The sequence below is a fragment of the Schistocerca serialis genome, chromosome 2 (assembly GCF_023864345.2).
Source record: "Schistocerca serialis cubense isolate TAMUIC-IGC-003099 chromosome 2, iqSchSeri2.2, whole genome shotgun sequence".
Lineage (NCBI taxonomy): Eukaryota > Metazoa > Arthropoda > Insecta > Orthoptera > Acrididae > Schistocerca > Schistocerca serialis.
The window spans coordinates 145,671,462-145,698,984 of record NC_064639.1 but is presented as its reverse complement, the minus strand read 5'-3'; the positions used below and the strand labels follow the sequence as shown (position 1 = coordinate 145,698,984).

Sequence of the window (27,523 nt, the reverse complement as noted above, 5' to 3'; positions counted from 1 at the left end):
GACTATCCATATTCAGTTATTAGTGTAATTTACTAATAGAGAGACACTACATAATGACGTTCATTTGTACTGAGAAATGTAATAAAAATTGCAATTTTAGTGTGTTTTTATTTTTTATAAATCATGTGCCTGGGTCATATTTTGGCTGCTAGAGGCTACGCACTCACAGCATGTGACTTTCCTTCATTTCAACTAGCTGACTGCAGAATTGTACAAGTCTGACGAATTGGATTTAACCAATATTGCTGTATTTAACACACTTTTTCTTTTTGTATTCCAGTATGTAATACTAAGAGTTTCTGGGTGTGATATTTCCAATGTATTTTCAAAAAGGCACACTTTGAATTATAATGTATTATGATAGCATGTCAGGAAGTGTGGCGTTATAAGATTGCATGCTGTGGGTGGACAAAAATATGGAAACACCTCAAGAAATACATGCCTGAACATAAATGCAGATGCCTGCCTGCAGATAGCACTGTTGTATCTGGCCACTAACAGCATCTGTCCTCAATAATTCCAAGTGTCATTCATGGTCACAACAGTGTTCTGTGTAGTTGTGAGTGCATTATGTCAGAGCTCTTCCACATTCGAACATGGGCAAATTGTTGGTACTCACATAGTGGGTGCTTCCATAATCAATGTAGTGGAACTGTTGGGTGTTTCGAAAAAGTGCGTGTTGAGTGATCCTGGTGGACAGTCATTGAAGAGGTTGATTTGTTGGTTGTTGGAGTTACAGGAACCAAACTGTAAGGTCATCAGTCCCTTCATCTGATATGTATAGAAACAGGAATAACACTCAGAAGAAAGATACAACAGCCTAATCCTGGGAAGCCTAAATTTAGGCAAGATACAATACGACGGAGATGAAATCAAATCAGGTGAGAGAGCCGCTCTGCTCAGAATGCAGTTAGTGGTCCCTGGAGCATGGTATGCGGTGGGTGATGCACCCTCTGCACTCCCATCAGCACCACCTCACCATCCATTACCCAAAGGAATGAGCAACAGATACAAGATGATAAAACTTTAGGAAAGACGAAACATTAAAAACGGCAAACATATAAGAACAAGGAGAATATGAAGTCGGGAAGAGTAGGGGCCGGGCCAGGCCAGACCACTGAGCAATGGCCTGAGCCTGGGCCAGAGCAGGCGAGACGTGCCCCTCCAACTTCTCAGGAGATTAATGAGGCTAAAATGCCCCACTTCACAGAGATGACTAGGAACCACGTTCGGGGTTGAAACCTAAAACCAGGTAAACCAATCTGACGTCGTTCACTAACACCAGAGGTAGCGTGTCAGGACGTTTTAAGATATTGGCACAAAGCAGTCAAATTTGGGCAGTCTAGCAGGATGCGGGCCACTGACTGGCAGGCATCACATCGGCAGTATGGTGAGTCCTCACGTCAAGAGAATGTGGCTTTGGGTCAACCTTTGCTTAAGGTGGTGAAGATGGGGAAGTCACATCAGATGAGCATCAATGACCAGCCCCAAAGTGCAATAAATCACCACCACATTGAGTAATTGGTCATCGAGGTAAAGTTCTGACTGTGGATGAACAGTACACGATGACGACGACAGAAATGCGTGATGTGAATCTTGGCAGTGGAAAACTAAAAGCCGTGGGTGATGGCTCATAACTGTGCCTTTTGGACGGCATCCTGCACTTGACGTTCAGCAACACCCACACTCGAGGAGCAATAGTACAAGCAAAGATCGCTGACATACAAGGAGGGTAATACTGATGACCCCACAGGTGATGCTAGACTGTTAATGGGCACTAATCCCCTGTGGGACACCATTCCTTAGGTATCGGGGGTACTGTGGGAAGTACCAACTCGAACCTGGAAAGTATGGTGCAACAAAAAGTTCTAGACAAAAATCGGAGGTCAGTCACGTCAGGTAGCAAGGATGTGGTGTTGCCATGTGATGTCCAAAGCCTTTTGTAGATCGAAGAAGAGAGCAATAAACTGTTGTCTAGATGACAGACTATAGGCAAACCAAATTATCAGCAGTGGAAGAGCCTTGGCAATAATCACTCTGGGACAGAGCCAGAATGCTCCGAGACTCAAGGAGCCAACTCAGCCGCCAGCTTACCATGCATTTGATTAACTCAGAGAGAACATTGGTGAAACTAATTGGGTAATAGCTTTCCTTCTCTAGGGGAAACTTACCTGGTTTCAGTACCAAGATGATGATGCTCTCCCGTCCTTGAGATGGAAGCTCACCCTCACTTCAGATACAGTTGAAGATGGTAAGAACATAATGCTGACAATCCACTGATAGGTGTTTGAGCATTTGGCTGTGAATGTGGTCTGGTCCTGTGGCTGTATCAGGGCAAAGGGCCAAGGCACTGAAGAATTCCCATTCACTGCTTGGAGCATTATAGGCTTCCAAGTGGTGTGTAGTGAAAGATACGTGCAGTCGTTCAATCTGCTGTTTAAGGACACAAAAGGCAGCTTTATAGTTCTCAAATGCAGAGGCTTGAGCATAATGCAGAGCAAAATGTTCGGCAACAGCATCTGGAGCAGTGCAGACAGTGCCCTTAAAGGAAATACCAGAAAAACCTGCAGGGGCCTGGTACCCATAGAGGCATTCGATCCCCATCCAAACCCGCGAAGGAGATGTATGTGGTCCAATGGTTGAAACATATCATTCACAGCATTCTGGATTCCATCATTTTATTAGGTGGTGGACCTCGGCATGGAGCTGTTTAAAGGCAATGATATGCTCAACTGATGGATGCCGCTTATAGTGTTGGACCTAAGTGATTTCCGAGGTCCACCAAAGTACTACCTTTTGAAGAACAAGAGATTGCTAAGTCAGCTGCTGATAGACTGGCTGCTGTTGCATTCAGGACCACCTCGTCAATGTTTTCATTTAGTGGGGAGCTCAGAGTGACAGTGGAGGTGAAAGCGTCCCAGTCGGCATTGTGGAGAGCCTCTCTCGATGGCCACCCAGGGGAGTGATGCTGAGGGAGGGACAGGAGGACTGGAAAGTGGTTGCTACAACACAAGCCATTGTGGACTCTCCAGTGGATGGATGAAGAAGACAAGGGCTATAAATAGAAAGATCAATGGCCGAGTAAGTTCTATGTGCCATACTGAAATATGCAGAGGCACCAGAATTCAAGAGACAGAGGTCCAAATCTGCCAGTAAGTTTTCAATGTCTTTACCATGGCCAGTGATCATGGCTCCATCCCAAAAGGGGTTATGGGCACTGAAGTCAACCAAATCAGGAAAGGTTGGGGAGCCAAGAAACCAATGCAGACAATACATTCTGAGACAATCCACCATAGGGAGGGAGATAAACATTACAGATGGTGAAATCCTGAAATGCCCTTATCTGAACAGCCACAGCCTCCAAAGTTGTATCAAGAGGCACATGCCTGCTATATACAGAGTTCACAACACAAGTGTTAACTCCACCTGACACCCTATCATAATCGGCACAATTCTTAAAATATCTCTGGTAGCCACAAAGGGCCAGGGTCCATTTTGCTGGAAACCAAGTTCCCTAAAGGGCAATGCAGAAAGTGGGGGAAGAGTCTAAGAGATGTTGTAGGTCAGCCAGGAGGTGGAAAAAACCACTGTAATTCCATTGAAGAACCAGGCTGTCAGTGTACTGTAAGGGCCTGAAGGGCCCAAGGAAACAGGGTTCTGACATACATTTTGTGGAGCAATCTGGAGCTCAGGGACCACTGGGATCATTGTTGTGGCCACAGAAGCAGAACATGTGGGATCTGGTGGCATGTTGCCACCGGGATTTCCTCCATCTTCGAAGACTCTTTTCTTTTATGAGGTTTGGATGAATCAGTTTCAGGGACTGAAGAAGAACATGAAGCCCTATGACCAGCAGTCTGTGGCTCCTTCAGCCACTGGCTGATATCTGGTTACAGACTGGCAGAAACCTCGGAGGAGAGTGTCCCTATAGGCCTCTTACTGGAGTGAGAAGTTGGACGAGGGTGATGAGTCTTCAGCTGGGGGATGGGGATCGGCATTGCCCCAAGTGAGTGTGGTGGTAGCAGCAGGAGGAGAGCCTCCAACTATCAGGGGGGCAGGCACCACTGAGTACCCCTGAGGGCTCGCTACAGGTTGCTTAATGGAGGAGAGTACCAATTGCTTAATGGAGGAGAGTACCAACGGGAGGGTGGCGCTATCATAGCTTTAGCCTATGACACTGTCATGTATGCGGGATGTAGATGCTCATACTTTTTCTTGGGCTCTTGGGATGTCAGTCTGTCCAGAGTCTTATATTCTTGTATTTTTTTCTCTCTGTGAAAGACAGTTCACTCTGGTGAGCAGGGGGAATTATGCTATCCACAGCTGACGCAGCTGGGGGTGGGGTGGGAGGGGGTGGGGGGTGGGGGGAGCTGAAGAAGACAAGAAATGTTTGCATGCAACAGTCTCTGCAATCCCTATAGACTGAGCTGGCATTGCAATGTGAAGACATGTGCCCGAATTTCATACATTTAAAGCACCATATGGGGGCATTGGGACGGACGCACACACGCACACACGCACACACACACACACACACACACACACACACGTATGGTTCTACATCACATTTGTATACCGTCACCTTGACCTTTTCAGGCAATGAATAATCCTCAAAGACCAAGATGAAGGCCCCGGTGGTATCTCTATTGTCCTTTGGCCCCTATGGACAAGACGGACAAAGGGTACAAACAATTGCTACTAGTTGGCATGTAGCTCATCATCAGACTGCAAGAGAAGGTCAAAATGAAAAATGAGGTCTTGAGCCATGTTTAGGCTGTTATGGGGAGTGATACTCACCAGAATGTCATCCAGATTGTCACTAGCATACAAAGCCCCTGACTGGCCAGGGGATGCTGTTTTAATCAAAACTGACCCACTCTTCCTTTGGAGGTTTCTCCAGCTTCCACAAATTTGTCCTCTATATTCTCTACAAAAATTAATGACTTTGTGACCAAAAAAGATTCCCCACCTGTCCTTGTATAAACTAGGTATTGCGGAGATTATTTCTCTACTTGTTGCTCAGCCCGATGTTCCTCCCATGGTGTAGCCAAGGAAGAAAACATTTTGGGCTCCTGTCTCTCTGCATTGAATGAGTGCTTTCCTTCTGAAGAGACCGCTGGGGCCATGTGACAACCAGCAGAAGAAAGCTTCGTAAATGCCATGGTGCCACCTACTCTGAATGGAAGCTCTCCCATGGGTGCCATCCAGCCACAGCAACAGCTACCTGGCCTGGAATTCATTGCTCGGAGTCATTGTGCTCCAGTCATGACAGGCACACACTTCTTGGCTTACATGGGAAGGTATCAGTTCAGGCATCAATAGTGTGATACCTGCTTGGTCAGGGGGCTACTACTATTCAGGTACTTGATGACCCCTCCCCCCTCTCTGCCCCCCCCCCCCCCCCCACACACACACACAAAATGGGACAACAGCTACCATGCTGGCGCTTGGGTGTACTACCTTATTGCAAAGGAAGGGTGCTAAGGTGGAAAGGCACAAAGGTGGAACAGACATCACACTGGGCAATCTTCACTGCATGATTTAAACTTCTGAAAAATTTGGAAAAGTGATGACAGATCAAACCTAACCATGGGGACTACATATTTATTAACGAAAAGTGAAGTGGAGAACTAGGGTCCTACATCATGTACCAGGTTCCAGACCATCAGATGGAAAGGCTGAGGGGGGTAACAAATAACGGAAACACAGGCTGCAGCACAGAAAAGGAAGGAGTGCTGCAAAGGCTGGGGCCCCATAGTAGCCAAGCATGTACTCACAGAAGTGTTGTGACCCTCCTCTCCCCCCTCCCGGGCAGGGGGCTTTGACGAGGATTGTGATTAAAAATAAAGGACGACAAACTGCAACAGTCAGTGCAGAACTGAATGTAACACTCACAAACCCTGTCCGCATGAAGACAACTTGAATGAAACTCCATAAGCAGGGAATTATAGGGTCAGATGGAATTCCGAAACAATTAATCAGTGACACAGATGACCATAACAGGAAAATATGATGCTGAAGCCATAAAAATACGTGTACTGTGGAGCAATGGAAGAATGTAATTTGATCACATGAATCTTGTTGCACACTGTTTCCAACTTCTGGCTCAGTTTATGTCCTAAGAGTGAAACACGGCAGCAGTTCAAATGATGATTTGGGCAGCCAGATCATGGCATTCTATGAGTTCCATAGTTACTCTGCCTGATCACATTACTGCCAAGGATTCTGTGACCATTTTGGCTGATTAGGTCCATCCCATGGTACAATGTTTGTTTCCCCAATGGCGATACTGTGTTTCAAGATGACAGGACTCCTATTCACATAGCTCACAACATCCAGGACTGGTTATGTGAGCACAGTGATGAAGTGTCACATGAGACAATCAGGTCTTAATATTTTTGAGCGTTTGTGGTTTACTTTGGAGAGGAGGGCGTGTAATCACTATCCACATCCATCATCATTACCTGAACTTGCCACTATCCACTATTTTGCAGGAAGAATGGTATAAGATTACCTTGAAAACCATACATGGCCTGTATTTATCTATTTGGAGATGAAAGGAAGCTGTTTTGAATGCCAAAGGTTTTCCTACACTGTATTAGGCATTCTTTTTTTTTTTTGGTCCATCGCCTTATTTCCTCAAATGTGGTACCCATGATGGTATGTTCTGCCACCTATGACATTCAAATTTGATGAAAAACAGAGTGTGTCAAATAAAACTTACCTTTTGCTAACAATACAGGATTTTCCCCTTGTGTAATGATTGCTATTCTGGGCCGCTTTTTATTAAGCTTAGGAAGCTGAGTAATTTTCAGAGCAACTTCCCTCAGGTCTTCAGTTCCAAATTTTTGTGATTTTGCAAATGCTGCTGCCTCCTGAAAAAGCAAACATGATTATTTATGTGTGCTGCAGTTCAAAGAAACAAAGGTAATCTCAAACAAAAAACTTGTAACCTTACATGTTGCAAGTAAATGTCACTTTTGGAGATACAAGCACCATTAAATTTTTTTACCCAAAATTTAATTTTAAAGAAGTAAGAGTAGGGTTTAATTAACATCCAGTTGGTTATGAGGTCATTAGAGACAGAACACAAGCTTGGACAGAGAAAGGATGGGCATGGAAACATTACAAAGAAACTACTGAGAGTGTACTGCATATTAGGCAGGACTTTTACTGCATGCTCTTCACTTAACAGCTGCTACAGCAACCTACTTGCTATGGTGTTTCAATAATCTCTGTGTGTCGTATGGAACTGCATTATCTAATTTCATAGCAAGAAAGATTTTTATGTACATTTTAAAGGCATGACAGAACTCATATTCCCACTGGAAAGTGATTTCAATATGGACTCTGTGTCCAGTACAGATATTGTAAGGTAGTTGACTTTTGTGTACCCATTCCCCTTTCCAACAACCAAATCTGGGACAAGCATATGAAATGGATCGAACTAGTTCTAAGCATCGTGCTGATCAGAGCAGATGAAATTTAATATTTCACACCATAACTGTCTGCTGAAAACAATCCTGTTTGTGTATTTGTATTTTGCATTGGGTGTTGTTAGAATGGTTCCACTAGATCATGATAATCTTTGCATTCTCATTCTTTGAAAATTCTAGATCTGAACTTACATGACAACTGTGTTGTACCCTCACAAGCTGTCCACTACACACAGTGGCTTGGTGTATCTGCAGGGCCAGAGTTAGGCTGTGAGGATTGTACTCCACGTGCTTCCTGGACAAACAATGCCTTGACTTCTGGCAGCATCAATTAGACATGCAAGAAGAACAGCAGTAGCTGTTACTGCACCATCAGAACCAACAGCAACAAATGCTGCTCGAGCAGCAACCTCTACCCGTATTGCAACTAAATTATTCAGCATTATCCCCTCCACCAACAGGGTTCTACAGTTTTGGCGCATCTAAGAAGGCTTGGGATACATATATAAGCTAATTACTTCTTTGCTGTGAGATTATTAATGTTACTGACACTACCTCTTAGTGTGATCTTTACTTCCATCATGTAGTCAGTTATACCTAAGGGCAGTTGTTCATAGTTGTGTTGGACTGTGTAAACAATTTTTACGCTCACGTGTCTTTCAAACATTCAGGTCAGTCTTGTTTCTGTGGTGTACACCCATTTCCTTTCTCCATGCGCAAGAATATGGGTCACTTCATGTCAAGTGGCCTCTCGAATGTCTGCAATTTTGATGAAGATTATTACATCTCAGCAAGTAGTATGGCAGGCCACTAGCAATGCTTTGGTAAAGGACAGTTTTTTCATGTCATGACAAGACACAAATACATCACCAAGTTTGATTTACTGTTACTCATGACCTAAGGGGACTTCCATGCTGAAACTAGATGACTCTGCTTAGATTTTTAGGTACAACAGCCTAGTTGCTGAACATGTGCTGGGGGTACAGTAGATTTATCCCAATTTGCTGTCAAAGTACCTCATAAAACTTGCCACGAAAAATGTAGTTCATTTTTCGGCACCTTGATCTTACAACAGAATGACTTTCTAATGTTGATTTTTTCCTCATTTGGAGTCAGTCAGCATGTCAGTAATTGATAGAAACCATCGACTGCTGTATGTCTGCTGGATGGACAATCGTGTAGTCACATTAATCCCTCATGTGGCAGCTAACTTATTGGTTATGGTTTTCTCAGGAAACAACAAGGCATGTGACAATCCCCAGGCCTCAAGTAATTGCAAAGTATATGTACTCAGGAGTAACAGACCAAATGGACCAAAATCTGGGATGCTGCCAAACTGGAATATACAGCAGGAAGTGGTATTGGCCCCTGTTAACATGGATACTTGATGTAGCTCTGTGGAACAGTTTGGTCCTATATAATAAATATTGCCGTTATATCTATATTTTTCTGAGTGTTGCACTCTAAAGGATTAGTTATCTATGCAAATACGGTAATGACTACCAAGGGCATCAGTATGAAAGGGGGAGAGGCGGCTAGGAAAAAAAAACAATCTAACTGTACTACATTTTTTTCCTTTCCCAGAGAGCAGCTAGGAGGTGGGGGGAAGGGTCGCAGTCCCTCTTGCCCCTGGGTACTTGCACCCTTGTGCCCTACCTATATTCAGTGCTTATGTAAATGTGGAATATTAGCTCCTGTAAGCACCTAGCACTGACGTATGGCAACTGCATTCATTTTGAAAATTAAAAATTTGATAATTGTTCTTACATAGCGTTTCATTTACTTAATTAACTTGAGACATAATACATGGAAAAAAACCCTAAAGGATTAAAGTCGGAGAAAAAAATCGTTAATTTTGTCTGATTTTCGAAAGGCTGTACCTCAAAAGGGTCCCCCTACAACTAATTTTACTTTGCATCATTGAAAAGAGCTCATTTTATTTTACCAGGAAATTTTTTTTCCATTTTTGAGACAAACCATTTCAGAGATAGAAAAACAAGTTCAAAAACGTGTTGATTGCTATTACAAGTGAAGAACATATAGATTTTTTTAATATGTGTGTTTGAAAACTATGTCAAATCTGTTTAAGCTGTTATTAGTTGCCTTCGATTTTCTTAAAATAAAAAGTAATTTGCTCAGCCTTTGACTTTTAGAAATGTTTCTCTCTTCATTTAGGTTTTTTCTCACTATTTTGGAATTCACAACAAGACATCACTACCTATGAATGTGAAGTTTTTTCAGGCGAATATATCCAGCATTTTCACTTTTAATAGTTGAAAACAAAGTCAAGCGAAAGACTCAAACTGTAGCTTGATGCACGTTACAGGCAACATTTTGATGCACTGTAGCACTGGTTTTGCAGATAATTCTACATGTCACCTGACAACATTTGCATTAAGATTTCAAAGAAAGAAAAGAATTTTCAAAACAACAATAGTAACAAGTGCTCAATCACAGAAATGAATTATGTCTTGTTGAAAATGTCCAAATATGCTTTCATCATAAAGCGTTGCTTTTGGATAAGAATGGACTTCACAGAAATTCAATTCTGTTGCAACCCTTTCGGTTCAAAGAACCATTATGTAAAAAAGACCTTTTGTGTTGTTACTTTGCAAACACTTAAACTATTGTTAAATCCAATCAGAAAATGTGCCCAACGTGTTGAAATTACTTTGCCTCAAAATACAATTGCAACAGAAGTAAGATTCATCACAATCAAATGATAAATACAAGGAAGAACATCCTTTGGAATCACTCAACAGAAAATAAAAATTAAGTTGGTTGCTTGACCATTTTTAAATATAGTTTTTTTTTTTTTAAATATGTGATTACCCTATTATTGAGAAGTTCAAAACAGTTAAAAAAAATTACCTTGCACTGTTACTGAATGGTAGCCATTTTTATTTGTAAGTGCACGATGATTTTTCAATTTGGAAACATCAGGGTTAATTTGAAATCTCTGCAATGGGTTATGTTTAAACAGTGCAGTTGACATAACTGTTTTTATAAAAATCTACTCTACAACATTGTTCATTATACAAAATACCCTAAATTCAAAAATAACCCATAAAAATGACTTACAAAGTTTGGTATTGAAAATCTAGAAAATCAGCTTTTTAACCAAAAAATAAGAATCAAGGAGTGATTTTTCAGAGTGTATTCTTTTCTATAGTTAGATATCATAAACTACTAGCCTTATATACAGCGATAACACTGACAAATGTTTCCCTGATTTTTTATAAATCTTTGAAATTTGAAAATCCTTATTTTTTTGTTAAGTTTGAGGCCAGTTATCTCTGGTGAGACTGAATATAAAAATTTGATTTTTACACATTTTGTACACCTATATGATAGCAAAGTACTGTAAAAATTTCAACATTGCTATTTTACTGTCAACAAAGACATGAATTTTTGAAAATGGGGAAATAATTCACATTACACTACAATTGATCTTATGGCTGTTGCCTACTTCATTTCCGATATTGACTACACGTAATCAATTATTATTGAAGTTAAGGTACTAAATTACATGCAAAAACTTGAAAAATTACTGACTACACATTTATATTGACAAGTTTAAGATAAATATTTTCAATTAACATACTTCTGAGATGTGGTGCTGCCTAACCCTATTAGTGATTGTTAAGAACGCTTATTTCTTCAGACAGCTTTAGTGATAAAGAACACGACCTTCCAGTTGCTGTGGTTAAGTTCAAGCACTGAAAGCTTCCTTAATATGTTTTTCATTGGTATTCAAACTTTGTTACTAGTAGATTTCTTGTTCTTGGGTCAGCAGGGTGATAAAAATGCACAAAAACATCATTGATTTACAAACTTATTTTTTCAACTTGTGCAAGCCACCATTATCCATCATACATGCATGCACACGTGGGGAAAAAAAAAAAAAAAAAAATAATAATAATAATAATAATAATAATAATAATAATAATACACTTTCTCCTGGATGAAAAACACACTTTTTCCGTGTTATTAAGTGACAGTATATTTTCCCTCGGAACTGTAAAACTTATCAATCCTTTGAATCGTTATGTTTTTATACACGAGCGTAGAATTTCCCAGCACTTTAGAAAATGAAACTCAGGGAAGAAAACCCCTTTTGGAAAGATTTTTGATGTGCAGCAACATGTACGCTGCATATCTTCATACTACGAAAGTATAAATTCGAATTCCACCAAGTGCCGCATGTTACTTTCCGAACCATTGTAATCGAGATTGAGATGCGCTTTGTTAGCCAGTCGTAGCTCATGTCACGTGATCCCGCCAGTCGACGACAGTGGTTATTCATACCACAGGGCACATGATGTAGTCAGCTAATAGCAACATCACTGTTAGGTAGCGCATATACACAAACAGGAAAAGTTAATGTTTTAAATTAATATACACAGTGTTGCTACAAGAAAAGCAAAGCTTTCACATATATTGTTGATCTTCACTGTGCATGTTACACTTTAACATATATCACATAAATGTGCCAGTAAATTTTTTAGCAGAGTCCAATGATTTGTCCTCAAAGTTTTCCACAAATAAATTAGCTACTGCAGAGGAGAGAGAGCTTCCCGTAGCACTACATCAATTTGCTCATAATAACGACATGAATGTCTGATCTTCTGGGTTCGAAATGGCTCGTCATCAAACGCTCTGTGATTTAAGAAATTCATCGTACATTCTAGCACATAGTTCAGCCTGCGAAAAAGGAAATTTACTTTGAAAGTAACGCTTTTCAAACCACCATTCGCAATATTTTCTCGCGACCTGTTAGAAATAGGTTCGTTTCAGTAGTCGTCAGAGAGAGCCCGATAACAGGCGCCACCACGCTTTGGCAGCTGCTATGACGCAGGAAGCCCATATGTTTGTACGTGTAAAACATTAAAAGATGTTGCATCATGTAATAAAAGAAACAACACATCAGAGGATACTCCAAGAGCATCGGAATTTCATGAACAACACTAAAATGGCACATTTGAAGTGCATACTTAAAAAGCACATTAGTATATTCAGATTCTCAATTAAGTAGGCCTTGATCTGATATTAAGCTTTTCAGTGTGGGTTTCAGGATGTAAATTTTCTTGGAGTACCAGTACTGTATTAACTCATTTTTGATTCTTTATTATGGCATAAGTGCTAGAAGAGGAAAATGTGTACTTAAATTGCAGCGAGCAGTTGAAATTAGCCGACAGTGTGGAACTAAAACCTTCGTTTCAAACATATTGACTGCCTCAGCGCAAAAAGGTTAGTAAAAACCGAATATCTTTAGCAAACCAACAAAAATAACTTCATTGTTCTACAAGACGATTAATGCATGACTGTCAGAAAAGTGGAAATAAAATAAAATCTAAAACTAATAACATATATTAGTCTTCCGTAATTATGTGAATGTATTTTAATTCACTTGATAGTTCCCAGCCACAGAAATCCGTTTTGAAGTGAGAGCAGTAAACGAAGAGGAAACAGCAAAATCACTAAATGTAAAAACGGGTCACGTGGAGACTACGCACTTCCCCACTATAACTCAGACTGCTCTGTGCATCAGCCCCGGATCTACGATATTTACAAACCGGGGCAGGCAATACTAAGATAGTGGCCCCCCGGCCCCATCCCTCAAGCGTGTGTGTGTGTGTGTGTGTGTTTTCAATAATATGCTCCTTTTGTAGAGCACATCTTTCTGGAGAGTCTGATACATAAAACATACATTTTCGAGGAAATGTAAGACATGTTATTTGGTCTTAAGTGTGCCACAGTGCAGTGCCACCCCTCTTCACACAGCATTCTTCTACTGCACGTCACTGCATTTCGCTCCGTGGAATTGAAACGTGTATATTTTGTACTGGATGCAATCAACTATATTCAGGACAGTGGAAATTAAAATGTCCTGTGGTGCCTCTCCTGCTCCCAGTCGCTCGGTTTAACATCCTGCCTTTTTTTTATATAAAAAGACTCGCATTTTGTAATCTGGAGAAGAAGAACTCTTCAGAAAATCTGCACTCTTTATTGCCTGTTAGCTAATTAATTTCTGTTTTTGGTGACATAAAATTAAATATAGGATACATAAAACCAGTAAACACAAGAGACAAGCAAGACAGTACACATTTCTTCAATACTTAGCTCCTAGCATTATATTCTCTCTAATCTTGCTACAACTGAACATGGCGTGCTTTCCTTTCTGCGAAAGAATCTGTTACCTCAAAGTTTGTCAGACGTTATGCTACATGAAAAATTGAAATATCCCTGTCTAATACTGTGTGAGCTGTTAATACAAATAGTACCCAAGACTGGTATGGTTTCTCGATCTGATTACATCTATTTTGTCACTGTCTGCTAGATAAAACAAAATAGGTCTTTCTAACACTGCCGAAATTGTAACACACACCAAATAAACGAGGCTGTTTTGACACAAATGGTCATTTTTATAACACGACAGAATATAATTCATGAAGACCGACATAAAATGCCTATTAGGCCTACTACAAGCAAAAAGCTTTATGTTAGAAAATAGTTTCACATTTCATTCATACGCTCGTTTCTCGAGCACGAGATCAAAAAGTAGTAGTACGAGATTTTTATATATATTTGGAATCCTCATATTCTTCCCTAATTTCTGTGATGTCAATGTTTCTTCTCCTTCCTCGTTCTAACAAAAAATCATGTCATGACTAATTCTGGAAGTAATCCTGCCTTTGTCAAAACTTATTGCCAGTTAACTGCCAGAATCACTGGTTTACTTATCCCTGATTATTCTCCGGTTAGACGTTGTTATATGTTCGTACAAACCATTTTCTGCACTACTTCCAGAACAGAACATAAGCGGCTGCTAGACGGGGACCGTACAACTGGCCCTTACTAGTGTAGGGATCTGGCCAAAGATTTTCTGACAAAATTTCATTTTCTTGGGTTACACCGAGAAGATAATGTGTAATCTTCCTTACCTGTTATTCCTGTTAGTCGTTTATTTCCACTCTAGTAGTCTGAATCTATGGATTTCCCTAGTAATTATAACAACGCTGATCATTCGCAAACCCAATCAACAACATAATCAGACAGTGATCGGCGTTCACTCGTTTGGCTTTACTCCGCTCAGCTTGTATAGCTCAGTCCCCTTTTGCCTGCAGGACAGTCTATTTCTAGATGCGACTAGGATTACCCTGATAGACATCACATACACTATGCACGTGTTGAAAAATCAACTTATGATTCATTCAGAAATCAACTTACAGAGTATGTTAAAAAACAAATAAGGATGCGTTTCAAAATCATATGAATAATCGATGGACCAACGTGTGCTGGATGCTAGTCGCTTTGTGAAACAAGGTTTTTTTCTCCTCAAGAATATGAATTTGGCACTCCCCCCCCCCCCCCTCACAATTGTCGCCTGGGTCAGATACCTAGGTTTGACCCCCCCCCCCCCCCCTTTCCCCCATAGATCCGGGCCTGCTGCGCATGCGTGAATCTGGCAGCTTGGGTACAGCAGTAAATTTCTTCCCGGTTGCACCTAGCTGCTTGCTGCGACTGCTTACACAGCCAACAGCCACATTTCTGCAGCCAGAAGAGGGTGAAGATACAACTCATTCACCACTCAACTGCGCATGCGCATGAGCCCGCTCGTAACGGCTAAAACGAATCTAATATAAACAATTGTAACGTCACGCTCATTGGAGGTAAAGCCTTTGACACATTTTACTGGTGGCAAATGCTTGTGTGAGCGCTGTGTTTTGTTGTTGTATATGGCACATTTCCTTTGAAATTTATGTTTTATTTTCATATTTTTTCTCGTTCACATTTCATTGTTGCAGTATTATTCTGCAGTAGTGTGGTACAATAATATCCTTTGTTAGAGTACCGATTCTTACCAGTCAAAATTGCAAAAATTTAACTGAAAAGTAAAACAACGAAAAATTCCCGAAATTCTAAAAAATTCCCGGGTTTTTCCCAGTTTCCTCCCGGATGAAAAAATTCCCAAGTTTTTCCTGGATCTGCTGGTTGTCCCGGGTCGTATACACCCTGCACATGCCACTATGTCATTAAATGCCAAAGACAGAGATGTAATTTTATTGACACAATGATCCTCATAAATGTCAGTTTCTGATGTTACATGGCATGAAACTAAATTTTCTGCACTGCCAAGGAATTACTTTGTTCCTTTTATTGTCATACAGTGTTCAAATCTGGTTTGAAGCATTGTTTTGATATGAAGAACTACTTCATCTTCCTTGATGAGAAAATAGGTGATGCCTTCAAATTATCCTTGCAAAAGGCACACATGTCGTCTATTTGTAAGAATTTGATGGTCTGTGATCTTTCTTTGTAAGCTGGCTTTACTCACTTCATGTTTTGTTGTACCTCCTACTCCACTGCATGCATGTTTACCGTGATAAGAGACAAAGAAGTGCCATTCGGCCTCCAACCCAAAATCTACATTGCGGTTGCAAAAATCTGAAAAACTCTTTTGCTCTTGTATTGACTACCACTTCCATTTCAAAAGTATATGAGCTTTTCAACCTTGGGCAACTTTTCTTTTCTGTAATTTGTCGCATACTTTTGAACCACATGGACAGCCGAAGTGTTGTGCTCCAAGTGGTCACTTAGAATGCAAGTTGAAGAACTGCAAACTTCGTCTTTATCATTTTTGAAGCACAGAATAAATGGATGCACTATTGCCTGGTAATTGACCCAAAATACTTGCATTTCATCCTGAACCACAAATGTAAAGTTTTCTGCAAAATCAGCAAGGACTGCATTCAGTTTCATAAAGTTGTGTTTTTTTGTCCTTCAAAAATTTACTTTGAATTTTAGAAACATAGTGGTGACTTTTGAGAGTTTCTAAGTTATCAATTTAAGATTCAAAGTACTCTTCCTGAGATTTAACCACTGTTATCATTTCAGTCCTGTCAGTTGTAACCCACAGTTTGAAGGTAACATTGTTAGGCATTTCATCTCTCAGATTCATTAAACAATTTAAGAGCAGTTTCTTTACCATGGCAATTATCATACAAACTCATCATACACTCCTAATTGTTAGTGTCACATACCATTAAATTTAGTAACTCTTTGTAGTTAGCATCACTGAGTTTTGCACCCACAGCCACCAGTTTGACATTTTCTGAAATAAACAAATGCAAATGGTGTGTGTTCCTGAGGGGCTGGCCAAAATACACAACTTGGGGCAAAAGTTACAAAATTTTGGCCTTCCAATTTTGCTTTCAGGATTAGCATTTTTGAAAGCTACATAAAGTTAATTTAAATTTGACACCATTAGTCATTTCTGATTTGTTACTTTAACTCCATTTATAATGACTCTTTTGCTATCTTTGCTACCTGGGCACATTACACTGTTTTCATCGTCTTCAAAAAACTGCTGGATCTTTTCAATTGTTTCTTCTCTCACATCTATCTACTCCTTTCTAAAACTGGAAGAATGCCTTGCTCTTTCACTAAATTTCTGGGTATGTTTAATCAAATAGTCAGAAACATTAAACTCATCAACTATTTTTTCTCTTGAGCATGAGTCAATCTTAAAAATTTAACTTTTTCCTTTTTAGGTATCACGAAACACTTACTTTCTAATTTTTCAATTAAGCTCAAATATTCAGTGTCGGATGATTCTGGAGGTAGGTTTTCTTCTTTTTAAGAACTACTGCTGGTATCTGCATTATTGAAGCATGAGTCTAAGTCTTTTCTAATTTTGTCTGAAATTTGTTGTACCTTGCTTCCAATAGCTGCTTTTCTTTTTCTGCTACTCAATTTTCTTATTTTCAATGCAGAAGGTACCTCTTTCTAGAACAAGCAAAATCCAGTTTGCTAATAGCTTCCTCACTGGGAATAAAAGTCAGTAACAAGGTTACATGAATCTGGTCTTGGATTCACAATAAATATATTTGAATAACAGTTGTGCTCATGGAATTTCCAGGAATCACATTAAGTTTCACTCAAGAAGCTGTTTTACTTGCACTTAACAAGGATAAATGTTCAATCTTTATTTCCCCCAAACCTCTAATAACTGGCTTTTTTGAGTGGAGAAGAGCATTTTTTCCCAAAAATGTGATTGTATTTCACATTATATTTTTCCACATGATATTCACAAACTGGTGATACAAAAGAACCTGCTCGTTATTTAAACAAAGTTTGTCTGTCTCAATCAAAGTCATTAACATTTTGGAAGGTTTTTTGAAACTGAACCATAACCTGTTTCGTGACACACTTCACTTACTATGTGTCCAACAGAGTACTGTTGATCCATTTTATTGCATTCTGACTAGCCTTTCAAATTTATTTATTATTTAATGTTAAAATTATTTTAGTTAGTTAAAAATGCATTCACGACAAAAGCACATAAAATATTCTACACTCTCAGTGAAGTATGCACACCCACTCTTACAAATGTTTCTAAACAGACTGACTACAACAATGACACACCCAGCAAATGTAGGGGGGGTGTGCACAGTTCACGTAAAGATTTATCACTGACTACTGGGCTCCTCTGCAGACTTGTAACTCTGTCCACTGAGCTTCTGTACACACTTGTCTTGAGGATTCAACTTATGCACAAAACTGTAGCCTTCTCAATAATAGAGAAATCCTAAATGTTTATTATTTTACTTGTATCATTTTGAACTTGTAATAATGTGCTACTTAATTGAGAATAAACCTAGGTATAAATGGGCAAATTTTCTTTCAACACAGAACCAAACCAAAAGCTCCTACCATTTAACAAAATAAATAATACTAACTAAATATGGGATGACAGTGTTAACTAAATTATATTACAATCAAACAACAGGCCATTCAAAGAAGCAACAGCCATAAGATCAATTGTAGAATAATGTCAATATTTCATCACTTCCAAAAATTCATATCTTTGTTCACATTCACATATCAATGTTGAAAGTTTTACAGTACTTTGCTATTACATTAGTGCACAGAATGTGCAAAAATCGAATTTTTATATTCACTCCCACCAGACATAACTAGCCCCAAACTTTTTTTAAAAAATAAAGATTTTCACATTCCAAAAATTTACAAAAAATGAAGGAAACATTTGTCGGTGTTCTTGCTCTATATACGGCCAGAAGTTTATGATAACTAACTAGATAAAAAATACACTAATAAATCACCCCTTGTTCTTATTTTTGGGTCTAAAAAGTGGATTTTCTAAATTTTGAATACTAAACTTTTGAGGGCATTTCAACTGCTTATTTTTGAATTTTGGGTAATAAGCAATGTTGTAGAAAAGACTTTTCTAAAACCAATCATGTCAACTGCAGTGCTGAAACTTAACCCAGCACACAGACATTCAAATTAATGCTAATGTCTCCAAACTGAAAAATCGCTGTGCGTTTACAAATAAAAATGGCCACCATTCAGTAGTGGTGCAAGGTAAAAATTTATTTAAAAACTGTTTTGAACTTCTCAATTATGGATAATTACATGTCGATTAAACATTTAAAAATAGTCAAGCAACCATAACTGGATCACTTCATATGGCTTGACCCTACTGCAATAACTCACCTGAAATTTCAATGGATGTCAGATGTTATGCAAAAAGAAAGATAAGTGAAAGTCAAGAAGCAACTTCACGTAAGATTGCTGCTGCTGGGGGCTTTGAGCTAAATGATTTTCATACGTCTAGTACAGGTAGAGAATGTCCTGAATGCTTAGACCATAGACTGCCAATTAAAGAACTGAAAGAAAAGTTTCAGTTGTCAAAGCAGTCAGAAAAATAGCAGATTTTGATGTTATCATCTCAAGTTGATTTGAACAGGGAGATAAAAATAACAGCAGTCGTTGCCCACTATTACCTGTACCAAAACAAGGTTTACTGTGTTATTTCACTCCCTTTGATTTTAGTAAAGCTAATAAGTATCTTTAAAGAGCATTAAAAAGCCCTTTACTGCTAATTTTAGATACAATTTCTTGACAACAGATGACCCTACTATTTTGTGTTTTTATCTTCAACACTTTGCACTGGAAGATAAGGTGTGATGCATTTTCATCAGTCTCACCACCACACAGCTATGGGACTTCTTTTTCTATAGCAACTATATGTGCACTTTTTAAAGTTCCCGTGACCTGTCATTAGCCCCACCATGAGTTTAGTCTGTCTCCTGTTGAAGCCCAATATTACAAAACACATTATCACCTTAAAGTTGGACTATAAAGGAAGTGATGCAGGAGTTTGATGTCTCAGAAATGTTGTCAGGTAACATGCAGAATTATCTGCAAAACTAATGCTACACTTCACTTAAATGTTGCCTTGATTATCCCTCAAGCTACAGTTTGATTCTAACTTCCATCTGACTGTTTTCAACATTTAAACATGGATATTTTCATTGGGAGGGGGGGGGGGGGGGGGGGGAGACCGCCTGCAACCTATTTCCACTAGCTGTGCACTAGACCCAGATCGTATGGACCTAAAGTTTTTGATGGCCTGACACTTGACTTGGATCCTAAGGATGAAATGATCAAGGGAGTTGGAAAACGACAATGTGGACACCTCCAGTACCAGCTTGTGTCCGATTTGATATCTGGTCACTGGTCGTACACTGTAAAATTCAGCATGATCATGTAACTATCCCCGGACATCCCACACTCATGTGCAACTCATGGAAGAGGAACCACAGTGTGTGAATTTCTTAGATGATACAGTGACAGGGACTATATCAAAGCAACATTTGCGAAATCTAGTTAGTTATTTTTCATCAGCTTCAATCAAATAGTTTCTACTGCCTTTTCCGTAAATGCAGTTTCTTTCAACCTAGGAGTAATTAATTGGGGCACTTATTAAGTGAATCAGGGCTGACCACAACAACAGAAAAAGTAGATGCCACAGACAGATTTCTTGCCCACAAAAATTTGAATGAACTTATCTCATTTGCGAGTAAAGTCCAGTATTATGGAAAATTAATTACTAAAGTGGTCCCATTGCCTACTTCTTGGATCACTTTCATAAATAAGATATCAGTTTTCAATGGTTCGAAGCCCCCCAGGAAGCCTTTATGCAGCTGTGCCTTGCCTAGCAATGATTACACATGCAAAAGTCTTAATTACAACTGACATGTAGCAAGTTGACATGCAAAATCTGTTATGCAAAACAGACACCAAAATAGACACCAACATTGATTAGATGGAATCCGTATGGTTTCAGATTAGAGATTACGTGGCACATGTTGGACAAATTCCGGATTACATTTCATTACGGAGCCCAAGTACCATGACAAAATCTGCTGCTTTACCAGGTACAGTTGTTGACACAATAAGGGTAACCGAAGCACTTGTCTAAAACCATGGACACTGGCTTGTCTGATTTTTCCTTGCGTCATTGTTTGAATGCAAGAGGGTGGCAATACATTTGACTACAGAAGCAGCAGGATGTCAGATCATTATTCTGTGTACACTTTGGCCTCAAATTCTTCAGTTACACCCCTAACTGCACTGGAAAATATTCTGCATTAATTTGTTGGCTCAACATTAACAAGCCATCTGGACCTTCAACAGAATCAACCTTCAAAATCAGTACCCAACTACCATATCATCCTTCCCAATGCCCAATTCTGAGGTACAGCAGTTGGTCAGGACATTCAAGATGCAGATATGCTGTGAGCAATGATGGCCTGACAAGCTTTCTCACACCTGCTGTTCCATCCTGGTCAAGAGCTGCAGCCAGACAGGCTATACATGCTGCTTTATGCCTGCAGCCAGCCCAATGAGCCCCCAGAACCAAGCAGCAGCCCTTACTACTACTATATCAGCTACAACATCTATCCCACACATTTAGGTATACTTCTGCATGGGCTCCAGATGTCGTCTTTGAGAAGGGGGAACCAAATGATCAAAATCACAGCTGGTCAGGACCACCCAACATGCCACCGGAATCAGGTCTGGCCACACCATTGCACAGAGCACACCCCCCTGACAACTATGGCACACTGTCCACCCAGCTGCCTTCCCAATACCAAGCATACCAATTAGCAAAGGCCATCACCTTCACTCCTGTCTCCTGTCCAACGTCTATACAACCTACGCCCACATTACTGTCCTCCAGTATGGTGCCAAGTTGAGACCTCTAACAGCCTGTTTGGAGCCATACAGAAATTGACTGCTGTCCTCAGGCCACAGTTCACCTTAACAGAGGCAACCATGCAGATACCATTGACAAGGCTGGATGTAAAGTACACCATGCCTAATACCATTCACTCCATCAAGCAGCCCATCTGCCTGATCTCCTGACAGGGATACGGGTACCTCTCCTTTCGCCACACTGATTATCTAGATGACATATGGATATTACCGACTCCATGTGTCAGTTAAATGGGGAGGGATCTAGTTTTCGTGTCAACCATGACATTGATATGGACCTGTCGGCTGGTATACATATTGAAAGTTTGTCAACAGGACCACAACAGGCATGTGGAATGGGTGCAGCCAGTTCTGCAAAATACCCAACTGTGTCAGTTGCATCCGACACTGCTGTTTCTGAAACTTAATAGTTCACAAAATAACAGTCTGTTGATAACGACCCTGCTCGTGTATTTGGATTTCACATCGAACGTTACTAGATTGTTTACACTAGCTCACATAATCCTTGGCAGCCTCAGTCTCACACTTTCCAGATATGGACTTGGTTACAGCTCTACTGCACTCTCATTTGCCCATATTTTTCTAATTAAATTGTGAAGCTGCACAGAATAAAAAAGGTCTATTTATCAAGACTGACACAATTTGTTACTGAAAATATAATGCAACTGGATAGATAAAATATACTCAGCAAGCACTGGTAGCAGAACATATGTATACAGATATTGAAAATGGCTCCTCCACCTGGCAGAAGGGTTGAAGGGGAAGGAAGAGGGGTGAAGGAAAAGCAACTTGTGAGGAAATGGGGAGAGTTTGAGAAAGTTGCCTAGAACCTCAGGTCAGGGGAGACTTACCGAACAGGATGAGAAGCAAAGACTGATTGCTGAGGACTGTCTTTCATTTGCACATCTTCCTGAGTTTAATCACAGGTACATGAGGCTGCCTACATTGAATCCATCTCTTCATCAGATGGTGTGTCCTTATTCTCCTCACCTGACAAAACATGCCAAACTAGGACCACTTCATCGGAGGAAAGTCCCCAACAATCAGTCTTTCCTTCTCATCCCATCTGATTAGCCTCCCCTGATCCGGAGTTCTGGGTGACTTTTCCAAACTCTCCCCATTTTCTACACCTCATGAATCCTTTTCCTTTACCCCTCTTCCTTCCCCTTCAACACTTCTGCCAGAAGAAGGGGCCACTGACTCCAGAAGCTTGCAAATTTCAATATTTTTGTATGTGTGTTCTCCTGCCGCTGCTTGGTTTTATAATCTATCCAATTACATTATATTTTCAAAAATTGGCAATGTTTTGTTGACATCAAAGCATTATAATTTTGATTCAAACTGTGATTAAAGGCACTCAGTTATTATTTTAAAACATTATAGTTAGTTTCAAGGAGTATTATGCCAAAAAGGTACACTGAGAAGTTTAGGAGAGAAGGGAGGAGTGTGCAGAACACAAACAGGATGGATTCCCAGAAAAAAAAAAACATTCAATAAGTTCTGTATGAATAAGAACTCTGATTGGCATTAGCTATGTAAAACATAATTCTTAAAATTACAAAATTATGTCTAATTAATTTAATGAATTCAATAATTAAAAAAATAAATTTAAAAAATTCTGAAATTCATATGTGAAAAAAAGATAGTAAAAATTAATGTTCATAGGAAGAAACTTACTAATTCATTTCCAAACAGAATATCAACATAGGGCATGGCTTCCATCATTGGCTTACTGTAATATTGTGACAGAAAGGGAGCACTGAGATTCATCATAAACAAAGAATCTTTCTTAAGTGCACAATCAGCAACTTCAAGGATGGATTCTGGGCTCACAGTGAGGAAGAAACCCTGAGGAAAAAAATAAATGGTGAAATCATGTGAACACTGTATACACATTTTTTCTTTATTTTTCCTTTTAAAATAAGGTATATGTGAAAAATTAAGAATGCTTCAATGTTTAGCAGAGTTTTCTTATAGGTCCCAAAAACTCGTGAAATCAATTTGTACATCTATAAAATTTTCAAACAGTTCTTGGCACAAAATCAGTTCCACAAAATCACGTGTTGACTTCAAAACTGACACTAAGAAACTGAGATGCTGAGAGGAACATATAGAGTGACACACGAGAGACGGACAGTTGTTAATGAAATAATACTCAGCCAACTTTAAAATTAATGCATGTTTATTTACACAAAATCAAAGCTCATTATTTGCCATTTTAGTTAACAAGGTTATTTGTGAAAAATAATGTCGTCAAGGTGATGTCCACCATTTCGAATGCAGGACTCTTCTCAAAATCCTCCATCACACAGACTAAAACCTCTGCAGGGATGGCAGCAATTTCTTGAATGTTTGCATTCTTCAACTCATCCAAATTCCATAGTTTGTGGTCATAGACACAGTTCTTAAGGTACCCCCACAGAAAAAAGTCACATACTGACAAGTCGGGAGACCTGGGAGACTAAGGAACATTGCCAAAACATGAGATAATTCGGCCAGGAAACATGCATCTAAGAACTTTCATTGAAGTGTTTGCGGTGTGCGATGTTGCCCCATCCTGCTGGAACCAAACGTGTTTTAAAGGGATTCGTCGTCTTCTTAGTTCTGGTTTCAAGAATACGAATGTAACGAACCGAATTAACAGTAACTATGGCCCTGTTCTCTTCAAAAAATAAGGTCCAATAATGCCAACAGAGCACATCAGACTGTTACTTTTTCTGAGTGCAGAGGATACTGGTGGATAAGGTGTGGATGTTCTGGAGCCCCGTAACATAGGTTTTGCTTATTCACAGTCCCTTTTAAATGAAAATGAGCTTCATGGCTCATCAATAAAATTTTATTTTCATTCGATCCCAAAATCACTTGCATTCTGTAAGGGAAGTCTTCTCATACAGCAAAATCAGTTTCCTTAAGTTGTTGGACAATGAGCATTTTCTAGGGATGGAATTTTTATTCTTTATGCAAAATTTGTCTAACCGATTCACGATTGATTCATAACTCACTAGCATGATGTATAGCTGACCATCCTGGGGTTCTGACTGCCGCTTGCCTTCCCCTTTCAACATTTTCTGGTGTCGTTACTCTTCGTCTCGAGCCAGGATGCTTCTTATCCAGTACGTTTCCAGTTGATCTGAAGTTTTCTGTCCCATCTCAGGATTGTGTTACGGCTTGGAACAGATCCATGTCGACCGACATTAAACTGCACATGAAACAATCGCTGTGTAGCAATAATAGACTCACCACTTTTCACGAAACTGTCACAGACAAACACTCGAGGTTGCAAGTCCCACTGCTCCATAGTGACTGAGTAAATGAAATGGCGTGTTGTGTGGATAAGAAGTATCCCCACCACGACCACCTCCCACCACTGAGCCCTCAGTACTACGCAGTTCAAAACCGTCCGTCTCCCGAGTGTCATCCTGTAGAAAACAGAATGCCCACACACTGCAGTTCTTGTGCATCCCTTACTCAGTGCCTCCCATTAACAGTTTGTTATTAACTTTTTTTCATTCTGTTGCTTATAAACTGGTATGTTAGGAAACAATTACAAATTATACAACTAACTCTGTAAGGAAAAGATACACTGCTTCTTACTGTCAAGATGATACATTATGTAGCACAGAGGCACAATTAAAAGACACTTACACAAGACTGATAGCTAATGGGTGTCTTAATTGTACTTGTCTGCAACTTAATGTGACACCTTTACAGCAAGTAGTAATCTATCTTTTACTAACTTTGTTGACATTCCAACCTGGCATTGCCATTGTCTGATTTTGCCGAACAGCTTTTCTTCCACAATACAATCCTCTGTTTTACTTGTTGCTATTCTCTATAGCATTACTTTTCTCAGTTTATGTTCTATCTCTTCTTTACTGTATTTATTCACTGCCTTCCACACCACATCAGCTTCATGGCTGTGTGGATTGTTGCAGCATCTGATGCCCCAAATTCTGTCCTCCGGTAATTATATTTATTCCTGTTGACCCCACTTCCATCACCCTCCCCATGTACTTCAGAATTTAATTTTGCACATCTGCCTGCGCCACATAAACCTGTGATCCTTACAGGACGGAAAGGATCCCCCGAGCTGCGGTTCTGGGTGACTGCTCTGAGGTCTACCCCTTTACCTATCCTATCCAGTACTTTTCCTTCACCCCTCTTCCTTCTCCCCAAACCCCTCTGTTGGAAGAAGGAGCCACTGGCTCTGAAAGCTTGCATAAGTAAAACCCTTATTCATGTATGTGTCGTCCTGCCACCGCTTGGTGAGTGCATTTTTTTAACTAACTGGTTACATTATATTGTCAAAAACTGATTATTTTCATCGTAATATTTTAGTATATTTGCTAGATGAAATGTGAAAGGGGCATTTTTTTGTGTCTGATCTAAGAGAAGTTCCTTACAGAACAGTCTATCCCATTCCCGGAAAATGAAATATTCTTTCATCCTGCAGCCAGGCGACTAGCGCGAGTTTTGGTGTTCTCGTAAAGATAAGTCATTTTAGATTATAAAACATATAGTTTAGTACTGATTACATGGTAAATAGGTATATTAGTGTGCCTTTTAAGTGTACCATTAAAGGTTTCATTTTTCTTTGCGTAATATAGCAGAAAACGCGAAAAGATCGTACAGTCGTATTTTCTGTTTACGTTTTGCTGCATCAAGTCTATAGAATTTCGTTTAGTTGTTCTTTGCTCTCTCCAGCAGTTTAACTTAGCATACCTATTCATTATTTAACTAGCATTTCCGGAAAGTAGCTTAAAGTTTAAGCTGTTGTTTCAGAAACTTTGCACTGTTGTTTTTGTTTACACATAGTTGCGTATAGACCAAATTTGTGGAACGGAACCATATTTTCGTGTTTATCTGTAATTTAACTGACTTATTCTTAATAAACTATTACGTTTATCATGAGTGAAAAGTGCTTGACTTGCCGTAGAATTGTTAGGTCGGGGCTTTGGTGTGATGGGTGCTGTAGTTTTTTTCCATGTGGGTGACTGTAGTGGCGTGGGAATAGGGGAAGTAAATGAGATTCATCAGTGGTTTTGTAGGATTTGTAGTAGAGGTAGGAAGATACTAGAACAGGAGGGGAAAATTGCCGCCCTTCAGGCTGAGTTAGACGAGGCCAGGGGAGATCTTGACAGGTTAAGGAGGGAGAAGGGTAAAGAGAGGTGGGAAGTGGCAACAGGAGGAACAGGCCTAGAAGTTTGTCTGACAGCTTCATGGTGAATATGGAAAATAGATTTGACCTGTTGCTTCAGTTAGAAGCTGGTGAACCTCAAGCAGTTGCAGGTGTAGACAGAGCACAACAAACTTGCAGCAGCAAATTGAATGTAGGGAAGTTAGAATGTAGGGAAATCAGTAAAGAGAAAGAAAGTGTTGTTGTTAGGTAGTTCCCATGGAAGAGGTGTTGGCCAACTTTTGCAGGATGAACTAGGATCAGAATACCAGGTCACCAATTTTTTTAAACCTAGTGCTGGTCTGGAGCAGGTGACAGAGGATGTAGGATCACTTTGCAAAGATTTCACTAAGGAAGACACCATGGTTATAGTAGGTGGGGCAGGTAACAGTATTGACAGAGATCCTGGGTACAGTATAGAGTGTGACCCGGCAAAGATAGCATCAGCATTGAAGCATACTAGTGTTGAGTTTGCATCTGTTCTTGGGTGCCATGACCGACCTCATTTGAACTCTTCTGTCAAGAGAATTAATTTGGAGCTGGAATGGCTGCTTATGTCGGGTGCAGGGTCACATATTGGTGTGGTTCCTGCTGATTCTCTCAGTAGGTGGGATTATACCAAGCATGGCCTTCACCTCAATGGGAAGGGGCAGGGTAAATTGGCTGGGGAAATAGCAGGAAAGTTAAAGGGGGGAGGCACTGTCATGAGTGGTAAAATACCAGTCGTTATAGGGTTCAGAAAAGACCCTTTTTTAGGGTAGGGAGGATAGAAAGAAAGCAAACTTTAAGAAAGGTTAGAACTAAGACAAACCTTCAGTTTGAG

At 39.8% G+C, this 27,523-nt stretch overlaps 1 protein-coding gene across 3 annotated transcripts in view; it reads right to left on the bottom strand.

Moving 5' to 3' along the window:
* LOC126456861 (uncharacterized) overlaps positions 1-27,523 on the bottom strand; it is a 109,143-nt gene that overhangs the window by 37,923 nt on the left and 43,697 nt on the right. For all 3 annotated transcript variants that reach the window (XM_050092675.1, XM_050092677.1, XM_050092676.1), the window contains 2 exons: positions 23,202-23,372; positions 6,725-6,875 (listed from right to left, as the gene is read on the bottom strand). In XM_050092675.1, coding sequence (XP_049948632.1) covers positions 6,725-6,875; positions 23,202-23,372 — 322 coding nt within the window. The remainder of the gene's footprint in view (positions 1-6,724; positions 6,876-23,201; positions 23,373-27,523) is intronic.